General features: G+C 37.0%; 1 protein-coding gene across 1 annotated transcript; it reads left to right on the top strand.

Annotated features, from left to right (window-relative positions):
- The first annotated feature begins 9047 nt into the window (after positions 1-9047).
- LOC126702577 (acetyl-CoA-benzylalcohol acetyltransferase-like) lies at positions 9048-10532 on the top strand. The gene has a single exon (XM_050401322.1). The coding sequence runs from the start codon at positions 9078-9080 to the stop codon at positions 10389-10391; it is 1314 nt and encodes a 437-aa protein (XP_050257279.1). The 5' UTR covers positions 9048-9077; the 3' UTR covers positions 10392-10532.
- Positions 10533-12658: the final 2126 nt, after the last annotated feature.

Genomic DNA, 12658 nt, shown 5'->3' with positions numbered 1-12658 from the left:
AACCCTAAAGAAAAACCAGATTGTTTTACCCACAATCTCTACCTTAGAGTCTCATCAAAATCCCTCACTCTCTTCCTCTCCATTGTCAAATCCTTGAGAGGCCTTTATACCAAACCTGGTTCTCACCATTATCATCTCTGTGAGACAGACGTTTGGAATTCTGGGAAGCAGTTAGGAAGGAGCCAATGTTCATTGGTTGATGCTACGGTGTAGTAGCGGAATCCGGAAAGCTAGAAAAGAAAAAGGTTCGGCGCAACCTCGTTGGAGCAAGAAGCTTGGAGGGCTTAGGTGCATTGGGTAGATTAGGCTTGGAGGGTCTATTGCTGTCCTTGTATCCCAACTGTATTTTCTAGTGGATTGATTACCGCTTGGAGGGCGGCGGAGAGGTTTTTCGCCGAGGTCTTCGGTTTCCTCTTCGATAACATATCTGGTGTTATCGCTGTGTTTGCATCTTCCTTCCTCTCTATCTCTGCCTTTACATTATCTGCTGTGGTTTATTTTGTTGTGGCTTAGATAGTTGTTTAATCAATACCATGTTATAGCATATGTTAAGTTTCCGCACACTAGTTGTTTAACATATTGCGTGTGTTGATTAAATTGGTTTTTGGGGGTCTAAACGTTCAAAAGTGTTTTTGTACACGTTTTTGAACTTTCAATTGGTATCAGAGCGGGTACACTTGTTGTGGTTTAAATACCTAAGTGTGATCCTTGACCCCTTGTGTCTATTTGCCATGGATTGTGCTTTGTATGACTCTTTGCATGATTTGGTTGGTGATGAATGTAACATGCCACATGTTTGTGAAAATGCCTCTATGAGTGTTAATCCTCATAAGTGTGATGACATGTTATTTGAATCTATAGGTGTTGTTGACAAACTCTTGAAGAAAAATGCTAAGAAGTTTCAAAAGAATTTGAGCAAGTTATTTTGTGAAAAGGATGATTTGATTGCTAAGCTCAATGAATCCAACAAATTGGTTGTGAAATATAAAAAACTTGCTGAAATTTCTCTTGAAAAGCTGAAAGAGTTTGAACGTTTGAATATGGACTTGGATGCTAAACTTGTTTTGTCTAACAAACTTGTTGATGATCTTAAATGTGAAAATGAATCTCTTAAGATGCATGCCAAGTGTTTGATTGCTGAACCTACTGTTAAAAAGGATGAAAATATGTGTTGCAATCATGTTGTGGTACCCGATTTTGTGCCTAATGTGTGTTCTACCGTAAAGGACAAATCGGTGTACATTCCTCCACATAAAAGAAATCAAAAGGTGGAGAGAAAGACTGTTAAGTCAAAGCCTCTGTTTAGGTCTCAACCTAAGGCTTTGGATGGATCTAAGTTTGTTCCAACTTGCCATCATTGTGGTGTGATTGGTCACATAAGACCCCAATGCCCCAAGTTAAAAAGAGAACAAACCTTTGTTGCTAGATCTCTTCCCAAAAAGCCTAGTAGACCTAAACACATTGTGTGTCACCATTGTGGTGCCTTTGGTCATGTAAGACCTCAATGCTCTAAGTTTCATGCTTTTAAAAGAATCAAAAGAAAAGAAAAACTTGAGCTTTTTGGAAGTTGTGCTAAAAAGGATAAACCGGATTTTAGTGATAATAGCATGTTGTTAAAGAAAGTGTTTAGTGCTCTTAACTCCTTGTCTATGTGCATCTCCGGTTCTCATTCTTCCAACCCTCGTCTCACTTCTCTTGAGACACTCATTCCAAACAATCGTTCCGTTTGGATGAGAAAGGGTTCCTATGGTTGAGTTTTTGCTCTTTTGGTCCTTGATCTAATTCTTTCGATCTTTGTAGGACCCTTCATGCATTAAATGTCATATCTTCATGCATTTTGTGCATCTTGCATTTATTTGTATGCATTGTTTCGTTTTTTATCTTACTTTTATGTTTCTATTTTGTGTGAGTAAAAAATCCAAAACCACATAAAAAGTGAAAAATTCAAAAAGATTGATCATATTTGTTTGAGCACATTTCACATGTGAGTTTGGCCTTGTACCTTTGTACAAATGACTTTGTGCATTTACGAGCTTAGCTTGTTATTTTTGCACTTATATCTTTGTGGGAAAAATCTTGACATCTTGGTGTGATTGTTGTAAATCGATCTTCAAGCTTGTCATGAATGATTTATCAATAGTCATGTTGGTTTTGATACATGCGTAAACTTGTGCTTATATCTCTTCCCACTCTTTTATTTTTATTGTTTAAAGAGCTCAATAAATGTAAATCTCAAAATGAAAAGAGATAATGAGCTGCAAAAGCCGTCGCACATACTAGTATTCGACTAGGAAAAAGGGAAAGCGACTTATATGAAAATGTATGATGCCCAAAAAGCCAAAGGCTTGTTCATCAAATTGAAATATCAAAAATTTCAGGCATCAATCTCAAAAATGAGATGTATTGCTCAAAATGAGTTGTATTGATTCAAAATGATCAAATGTTAAGAATTGTAAAGAAGCCAAATGAAAAGCTTCATTGTATGTAATCATTTTCTTGTGGGAGGTCATATATGTTCATTTCTATAATTGAGATAGACCACTTGACTTAGTACTAGTTGTGTATGACTTGTTTGAATTGATCATTGAAACTTCATTCTAGACTAAGGACTATTCCACATTTGATACACACACACAACACACAACACACATGCCTAATGTTCAATGAATGTCTTATTCATTTGTTAGATTGTACTTGTCTAAATGTGATGTGTGTGTGCTCAATCATATATGGTTCAATCCAAAAATATTTTTGATCATTTTATATGTTTTTGGAAGTGATTTTTATCACTTTTTGTGTTTATGTTTAGTGCTTACTTTGTTTTTCAATGTTTAAACATGTTCTGGTTTGAAAAACAAGTGTCAGATTTTTTGGCCACTCATTTTGGCTACTTGCGTGAGCTGCCAGCAAGCTGCCAGTTTTGGCTGGTCGGTTTGGCGGCTTGCAAGCCGCGAGTCTAAGCCGCGAGCTCAGACAGAGAGGTTTCGCGGCTCGCTCGCGACTTGGCTCGCGACTCGCCAGTCGCGAGTCGCCCAGAATCAGCTTTTTAAAGAGCTTTTTCGTGGGAAACTTGTTTTAAACCTATCCCATCCTCTCTAAAACCCCTCTTTCAATTTTTTTACATCAAAACCCAACCAATTTGAATGGTTTTTCAATCCATTAACATCTCTAAGGTAATTATAAACTCTTTTCATTGATTTTGATCCTTAGATTATGTTTTGGAGAGTTTTGTGCTCTTGGTTGGGATTTTCATCATAGGGGTTGGGAAATCTTATTTTTTGTCTTTTTTCTTCATGGGATTGGTTTCTTTTGTTGATATGCATTGGATGTTGGCCCCTTGTGGCAGAAAGAACATGTATTAAGGGTGGATTTCATGATGTTCATGCATTGTTTCACATTTTTGTTCATAGTGTGCATGTTAGGTGTTTGATAAAATGCCTCTTAGACATTTTCTCGCTTGTTTGGACTCCGATGAGTACCAAACTTTGGGGCTTCTTATGTTTCCTCATTAGGAACATGTTTGGTTCATTGGTTGTGTATTTTAACACACTTTGCCCCACATGTGCATTTTTCATGCATTGGTCATGCATGCACTTAGCCACCTCTTGCACACACCTTTGCTACCCTTGTCATGCATTGGACTTTCCCTTATTTCTTCATCCTAGCATGTCATGTTTACCTTATGCTTTGTAGCATGTTACTTTGTCTTAGGTTTGAGCTTCATTTTCTCATTCATCTTGCACCCCTCATGCATCATTAGCATTGTTCATACCTTCATCTCTTGCCCTCGTTTCTTCTTGACCCTTTGTCTATTCCTGACAAAAAGGGGGAGAGTATACTCTAGAGAATGTTTCGGAGTATTTTGTCATTTCTATATGACTCTTGTGCACATCCTTAGGGGGAGAAATTCTATTTCTCACATGCACATTTGTAGGGAGAGAGATATTCCATAGGAGAGATGCATATACCAAGGGGGAGAAGACATTATGTTAACTAGAAAACTTTGTTATGTTTGTATTCTTGTTGGCTTTATGGTGCTTTGAGTTATGCTTTGTTGTTCTCATTGCATCATGTTTGTGCTTTGGACATGCATACTTCCTTATGCTATTGTGCTTCATTGAATGCATGTTCGGATGATCAATTGCTTTGCTATGTGTTCATTGTAGTCATTTCTATATGACTGTTTTGGTGTTTGATCAAGTTGCTCATATGTTTTACATCATGTTTACTTGATCGCAATTTGCTTGTTACATTATACTTGTCCTTTTATTACTTGCTTTACCTTGAGGGTCTAATGTGTTTTGTGCAAGTGTTTCAGGTTACAAGTATATATGTTCCAAGTGCATCACAGCTTCTCATCACTTTGAAGGGGAGAAACTTTATGCACTTTTAGTTTATATTGTTTAAGTTTTTATTCAATATAATTTGTTTGTACCCATGTGCTTTTGTAAGCTTTTAGGGTTATGTTTTTATGCGTATTTGTAGGCCTTGTGGTATGTACCATGCTTAAGTGCAGCCTTTATGCTATGTGAAATCAGTATTTTAAATCTAAATGTTCTGCATTGTGGTTTATGTACTGTCACTCTTGTGCCCTTGTAGGATTGTTCCTAGATGCATATGCCTTGTGTGCTATGCATTGGTTGAGTGTTGTACATACAAGTGTCTTGCCTTGTGCTTGTTAACTTGTATGTCCTTGTGTTCATTCCAAGTGTGAATGAACACTGTGATCACTACTTTGTGGTGTTCACTTGGTTGATCAAGCCATGGTTTGTTCATTAACTCCATCTTATGCTTGATCTCTTTTTGCCTGTTTCATATGCTTTAATAATTTTCTGCTTACAATGATCATGGTGTATTGTTGTGTTTCAGGAGTTTATGTTCATATGATTCAAGTGCTTCACAGCTTCTAGAATTAGGTGTGAGTGAGTTTTGATCAACTGTTCCCAACTCACATGTTAAGTCTAGAGTCTGTTTTAGGGTTTTGTCACGGAATAGCCAAAGGGGGAGATTGTAAGGTTGAATTTATTCAACCATCTAATTGGCTTTATTCCGTGCCAAATTTGCTTGTAATTCAGCATTTAGTAACCCTGTATTTAGGTGGGATTGTTGTAAGGGTAGTGAGTGAGATAGTGTGAAGATTGCTCAAGAGTGTGCAAGAAAACAGAGAGTCGCGGCTGGGACTCGCGGCTGGACTCGCGGCTTCAACCCGCCAGAAGATGCACACGTGCCAAGCATGCTGGAAGATGAACAGTCATGCTAGCTGGAGCACTACAGGACAAAACAGGACAACTGGCCATACGGTTAACTCGCGACTGGAACTCGCGACTTAGTCAAGCCGCGAGGTCAAGCCGCGAGCCACCCCTGTTTTGGAAAAACCTGACGTTTCGCATTCCACTCCTCTTCAGTATAAATACCCTTTTAACCCACGATTTAAAGAGAGCTTCCAGAGAGAATTTTGAGAGAGAAACCCTAAAGAAAAACCAGATTGTTTTACCCACAATCTCTACCTTAGAGTCTCATCAAAATCCCTCACTCTCTTCCTCTCCATTGTCAAATCCTTGAGAGGCCTTTATACCAAACCTGGTTCTCACCATTATCATCTCTGTGAGACAGACGTTTGGAATTCTGGGAAGCAGTTAGGAAGGAGCCAATGTTCATTGGTTGATGCTACGGTGTAGTAACGGAATCCGGAAAGCTAGAAAAGAAAAAGGTTCGGCGCAACCTCGTTGGAGCAAGAAGCTTGGAGGGCTTAGGTGCATTGGGTAGATTAGGCTTGGAGGGTCTATTGCTGTCCTTGTATCCCAACTGTATTTTCTAGTGGATTGATTACCGCTTGGAGGGCGGCGGAGAGGTTTTTCGCCGAGGTCTTCGGTTTCCTCTTCGATAACATATCTGGTGTTATCGCTGTGTTTGCATCTTCCTTCCTCTCTATCTCTGCCTTTACATTATCTGCTGTGGTTTATTTTGTTGTGGCTTAGATAGTTGTTTAATCAATACCATGTTATAGCATATGTTAAGTTTCCGCACACTATTGTTTAACATATTGCGTGTGTTGATTAAATTGGTTTTTGGGGGTCTAAACGTTCAAAAGTGTTTTTGTACACGTTTTTGAACTTTCAGCTACCTTGTGGTGTTCACTTGGTTGATCAAGCCATGGTTTGTTTATTAACTCCATCTTTGCTTGATCTCATATTACCTGTTTCATATGCATTTATAATTTTCTGCTTACAATGATCATGGTGTATTGTTGTGTTTCAGGAGTATTATGTTCATATGATTCAAGTGCTTCACAGCTTCTAGAGTTAGGTGTGAGTGAGTTTTGTTCAACTGTTCCCAACTCACATGTTAAGTCTAGAGTCTGTTTTAGGGTTTTGTCACGGAATAGCCAAAGGGGGAGATTGTAAGGTTGAATTTATTCAACCATTTAATTGGCTTTATTCCGTGCCAAATTTGCTTGTAATTCAGCATTTAGTAACCCTGTATTTAGGTGGGTTTGTTGTAAGGGTAGTGAGTGAGATAGAGTGAAGTTTGCTCAAGAGTGTGCAAGAAAACAGAGTGTCGCGGCTGGGACTCGCGGGTGGACTCGCGGCTGCAAGCCGCCAGAAGCTGCACACGTGCCAAGCATGCTGGAAGATGAACAGTCATGCTAGCTGGAGCACTACAGGACAAAACAGGACAACTGGCCATACGGTTAACTCGCGACTGGATCTCGCGACTTGGTCAAGCCGCGAGGTCAAGCCGCGAGCCACCCCTGTTTTGCCAAAACCTGACGTTTCACATTCCTCTCCACTCTAGTATAAATACCCCTTTAACCCACGATTGAAAGAGAGCTTCCAGAGAGAATTTTGAGAGAGAAACCCTAAAGAAAAACAAGATTGTTTCACACACAATCTATACCTTAGAGTCTCTTCATATTCCTCACTCTCTTCCTCTCCATTGTCAAAACCTTGAGAGGCATTATACCAAACCTGGTTCTCACCATTATCATCTCTGTGAGACAGTCGTTTGGAGTTCTGGGAAGCAGTTAGGAAGGAGCCAATCTTCATTGGTTGATGCTATGGTCTAGTAGCGGAATCCGGGAAGCTAGAAAAGAAAAAGGTTCGGCGCAACCTCGTTGGAGCAAGAAGCTTGGAGGGCTTAGGTGCACTGGGTAGATTAGGCTTGGAGGGTCTATTGCTGTCCTTGTATCCCAACTGTATTTTCTAGTGGATTGATTACCGCTTGGAGGGCGGCGGAGAGGTTTTTCGCCGAGGTCTTCGGTTTCCTCTTCGATAACACATCGGGTGTTATCTTTGTGTTTGCATCTTCCTTCCTCTCTATCTCTGCCTTTACATTATCTGCTGTGGTTTTATTTTGTTATGGCTTAGATAGTTGTTTAACCAATTTCATATTATAGCATATGTTAAGTTTCCGCACACTAGTTGTTTGACATATTGCTTGTGTTGGTTAAGTTGGTTTTTGGGGGTCTAAACGTTCAAAAGTGTTTTTGTACACGTTTTTGAACTTTCAGAATAATTTTAGAATTATTGAACAAGTATTAATTTGTTTAGCTGAGCTCCTTTATGATATGAGTGATGAATTTAAAGTAATGCATTTTACATCAAGTAATTTACTGCATTACTTTCCAAATGACAAATACATTTTTTTACTTAAAAAAAAAAAAATTCATGTGAAAAAATACGGGTTGACCCTAACCAACCCGAACCCAATTGACCTGACCTGTTCCTAATTGCTTAAAATGACTCATTTTTTACTCGACCCAACCCGCCCGTTTATCGTGTCTAGGTTCATGGTGAGTTATTTCTACCATCAATGGAGATTCTTTACTGTTATCTCGGTAGTACAAGGCACTATTAATGACATTTAGAAAAGGAAAATGATAAATATATTACAAAATTTACTAGAAGATCTTTACAAAATTATACAATAAAAAATGTGATTGATGAACTTCAAATAACTAATAAATGAAGGAATGTTTGAATTATTTTTTTGCAATTGATGACACATCTATTTGCAAGTCTTTTGAAGTAAAATTATCAATATTTCAACTGTCACTCGAAACTATTGTTATGAATTTATTTATATTCTGTCCAGAACGGACGAAAAATCTCATATTGACTCATAAATTGGAACGACAACCCTCTTTATTCCAACCCAAAACAAATTTCCGGCTATTCTGGTGAGTTTCGGTCATTTCGGTGAGTAGCAGTTAATTTTGGCCGAAATTCGAGATCCTTCTAGTATGAATTTGTAGGAAGAGAAGCCAACGTTTAAACAATAAAAAAATGAAAGAAGAGAAGAAAAGAATGATACTGTACATTAATACATATGATGAATTAATACATACGATGAAGAGAAAGAAAGAAAATTAATGGAAACAAACCATAGAAAAAATGAGTGAGGGTAGAATGGTTGGTGACTCAATCACTCAATAAAGATGTGGAGGAAATTCAATAGATATTAGCCAAGGAATAAAAGGTCCTTTTGATTAAAAGAGGTGGTGCATGGTTGACACTTGACAGGTAGTGGGGGAGTAAATGGGAAGAAAGAAAAAGATGGTTGACAAGTGGTGTGGTGTGGTGTGGTGTGGGGAGTAAATGAAAAGAAAATTGAAAGAAAAAGAAATATTTTTAAAAGTTGTGATAGATTTGAGCTTGAGATTAGTTTTCATATAATCACGATCTAAACAACAAAGCAAATCATATGGAGGTATTGTCCAACAAAAAATTATGCCCAATGTCTTTGTAGACAAAACTATATTGTTGTTTTATTTTTTTTGATGAACATATTGTTGTTTTATTTTAAATCTATAGCTATAGAATTATATTATTGTTATAATGTTTTAAATCTACACCATAATAATAATAACAATAATAATAAAAGAAGAGGCCACCGCTCTAAAGTACAACGATTATTGGTCGGATTTACCTAAAAAACAAAGCAATAAAGAGGCCAACGCTCTAAAGGACAACGACTTTCCTTCATTCCTTTTTATCTGCAAAAAATTTATTCATGGAATTCTAAGATTAAATTAAGCCTAACTATCTGCTGAAAGAACTCTCAAAGTTGAGGTAAGCATGGAGGTTCAAATTCTATCCAGAAAGTTGATAAAACCAACAACTCCAACTCCACCTCACCTTAGAAGTTACAAAACATCATCCTTAGATCAACTTGCTCCACCAGCATATGTGCCATTTATTCTGTACTACGTTGCCAATGGTGACAAAAATGAAATTGATGAGAGGAGTAAGCGTTTAGAGAAATCACTTTCAGAAATCTTAACCCTCTATTACCCTCTAGCTGGGAGATACATCAGAGATAAGCAACTAGTTGATTGTAATGATGAGGGGGCGGAATACTTGGAAGCCCAAGTAAGTGGAAAACTTGCTCAAGTTCTCCAAGGAGAACTCAAACCCGAGCTGTTGAATTCTCTTGTTCCCAATGTAATGCCATCAGAAACTACTCCTTTGGCATTTGTTCAAGTCAACATGTTTGAGTGTGGTGGGCTAGCCATTGCGCTAGAATGTGCTCATTTTATAATTGATGGAATTACAGCCACTACGTTTTTCAATGCATGGGCTAAAGCATGCAAAGCAGAAGGGATCAATGAAGTGATTCACCCAAGATTTGACTTGGCTTCTTTCTTTCCACCAAGAGAGAATATTATGCCTATGAAGCCACCTAAGATGCCTGGACCTGGTGCAAATCCAATCATCACCAAAAGGTTTGTGTTCAATAAGGAAGCAATATCAAGCCTGAAAGCCATTGCCAAAGGTGGTGCTTGTGATTCTGAAACATCAACAAAACGCCAACCTTCACGGGTAGTGGCGGTTACAACGCTTATATGGAAGGCTCTCATTGCTGTGGCTAAAGCTAGACGTGGGCACTTGAGAGCCTCTATTTTAAGTCATTCACTGAATCTGCGTGGAAAGACGGCTCTGCCAATACCGGATAACTCTTTTGGGAACTTCTACATGGTGGCCAATGCTCGATTTGGTGGAAACAACGAGAGCAAGTTTGAGTTGCATGACTTGGTGGATGCACTTGATGATTCAATAAGGAATACGCTTGATGACTGCATGAAAGCACAAACCGGGGACGATTTGGTTTCTATGATGACTAAATCCTTAAGAGAGGTCGGTGAAGAACGTGAAAGAGGTGAGACTGATATCTATATGTTCAGTAGCTGGTGTAGGTTCCCTTTCTATGAAGCGGATTTTGGCTGGGGAAACCCTGCTTGGATGAGCATTGTAGCTATTCCTATGGAAATGATTGGTATGTTTGACACCAAAGACGGTGATGGAATTGAGGCATGGGTGAGCTTGCATGAAGAAGCTATGCTTATGTTTCAGAATTATCCTGAGATTAAAGCCTTTACCTCCCAAATCTAATTGTTTAGTGCTTCCTTTTAATATGTTGGGTTTAGTAAGAATAAATTTTTAGGTTATGTATCAGTTGAATTTCTCATGTCATGAGTGTATCTATGTTTTTTAAAAAAATAAAAAAATTAATTTGATACTTGGAAGATTGAAGATTTGAATCTTGGATATCTCTTTTGAAAACACCATGGGGGTGTTAAGCAATAAATCTATGAGGCTCTTTGTGAGTATGTATGTTATGTTGGAGAATGGAGTAAGCATTTCAATATATTGGGTCCTTAATTAGGTTAAAATTTGAGTTTATATATAATTTTTTCTTCAACAAGTCTTGAAGAATCATAACTATTTATATGTCAAATTATGATTAGTGCACTACAAAAATAGTATCAGTGTTGGACTCAAATGAAAATGATATTGTTAGAATCATAATAGGCCTTCTCCCCAAATGTTAAATATATATTTTTTCCCAACATTGCTCATTTTTCTTATGGTATGATTTAATGCATGTTGGATTCTCAGTAGGAATATAACTCTTTAAAGTTGACCTTAGTTATGTTTATCATGATATAGAAACCAGCAGGTTTCTTTCTTTGGGCAACAGTGATCTACATATATACCTTTTGGAAACTAATTTTACAACTGGTTTAGGAGGGGAGATATATACCTTTTGAAAACTACTTTTACAGTTGGTTTAGGTGAGAAAAAAGGAATGAAATAGAAAAGAATAAAAAAAAAATTTAAAAATATTATTCTCTTGTTTTATTCGTGAGTTTGAATGGAGGGAATAAAAATTTTAATTCAAATAATCAATACAATAATCAAAAATTAAAATGAGTTTAGGACCAATATACAAAGTTAAGAGATACTATGAATGTGTTATTTTTAAAGGTTGAATTGTGCAACCCACCAAACTCGGTGTAAAGCAGTTTTTAACCTAAACAACCCCGCAAAATTAGATTATAGTGTCCACCTTTGTATTAGACACACTTGTACACACAAAGTTTCAAGAACAACTTTCTTTAAAAAAGCCTTTCTCTTCCTATAGCTATTCCTTTTACTCTTGCAAATTTCACAAATGAGTTTATTATTTTTAGTGGTTGGAGGTGGCAGGTAATAAATTAGGATGGATTATGAGATCCATCTTCTGCCAAAGTTAAACTGAGAAATTTCCATTGCCGAAGAACTTGTCCACCTTGGTGCTTATCATTGAGATCAAAACCTTAACAATGCAATGAAGCTCCCAAAATTCAAACAATGGTAATAAAGAAAACAATAAAAATAAGAAAACACAAAATCAAGATTCAGAGTTTTTGCAATAGTCACAGAACCCAAAAAAGTCGGTGTAATGAGGATTGAGGATTCGTATTGTGACGGAAATTCAATCATGACCAACTTTATATCACGTCATGGCACTAAGGTGCAAATGGTGTACATTGAAATACAAGCGACGTTAACAGTCAGCAATGTTTAAAGATGAAATTAACAAAATTAAATCTTATGTATAGAAGATGATGATAATTACTCTCTCTCTCTCTCTCTCTCTTTTATTTTTTATTTTTTATAAGGCTGATTATTATTTTAAACCTAGAGGATACAATTTGAAATTTAGACAAAAAAATGTTTTATCTATTACATACTCTCTGTTACACTCTTGTACACTCATACACAAAAAATGAACTAGTGCCATCGAAAATTGTGACTTGTTTATTTTGTGTGGGTGTTCAACAGTGGGTATATTAGTGTATGTTTTACAGAAATTTTCCATAAAATAAAACCAACAAGAGATTGAAAGTAAGATAGATGAAAATGCCAAAAAGAGCATTTTAGTTCATTATGAATAAACATTTCAGTTCAAATTTGTTCTTACACGTTCACAAAATTTTCTACTCATTAAAGTTGGGTGGTTGGCTTTAATTTAATGTGAACTCTAAAGATTGCGCCAACAAATTTTGAGAGAGAAGTATGTGATTATAAAAACTACACAACTCCTCGCCAAGAGCGGTTGATATTGCTTGCAAATGTTGTATCAGTCCTGTATCCCTCAATGTCAAACAAATTTTGAGAGAAAAGTATGTGATTATAAAAACTACACGACTCCTCGCCAAGAGCGGTTGATATTGCTTGCAAATGTTGAATCAGTCCTGTGTCCCTCAATGTCAAACAACTGCCGACAATATAATTAAGTTTAGGATGTTAAATTTTTAATAACAATTGAATTAAAGGGCATGCTTGGTAGATTGTAACAATAATTTCATAAGAGATTACAAGGAATACAAAAT

Source organism: Quercus robur, chromosome 10, assembly GCF_932294415.1.
Source record: "Quercus robur chromosome 10, dhQueRobu3.1, whole genome shotgun sequence".
Lineage (NCBI taxonomy): Eukaryota > Viridiplantae > Streptophyta > Magnoliopsida > Fagales > Fagaceae > Quercus > Quercus robur.
Note: the sequence above shows the minus strand (reverse complement) of the source record. Positions and strands in the feature narration are given on the sequence as shown.

Excerpts from the sequence above, each read along its gene's own strand:
- LOC126702577 (XM_050401322.1), top strand. The coding sequence starts at position 9,078 with ATGGAGGTTCAAATTCTATCCAGAAAGTTGATAAAACCAACAACTCCA.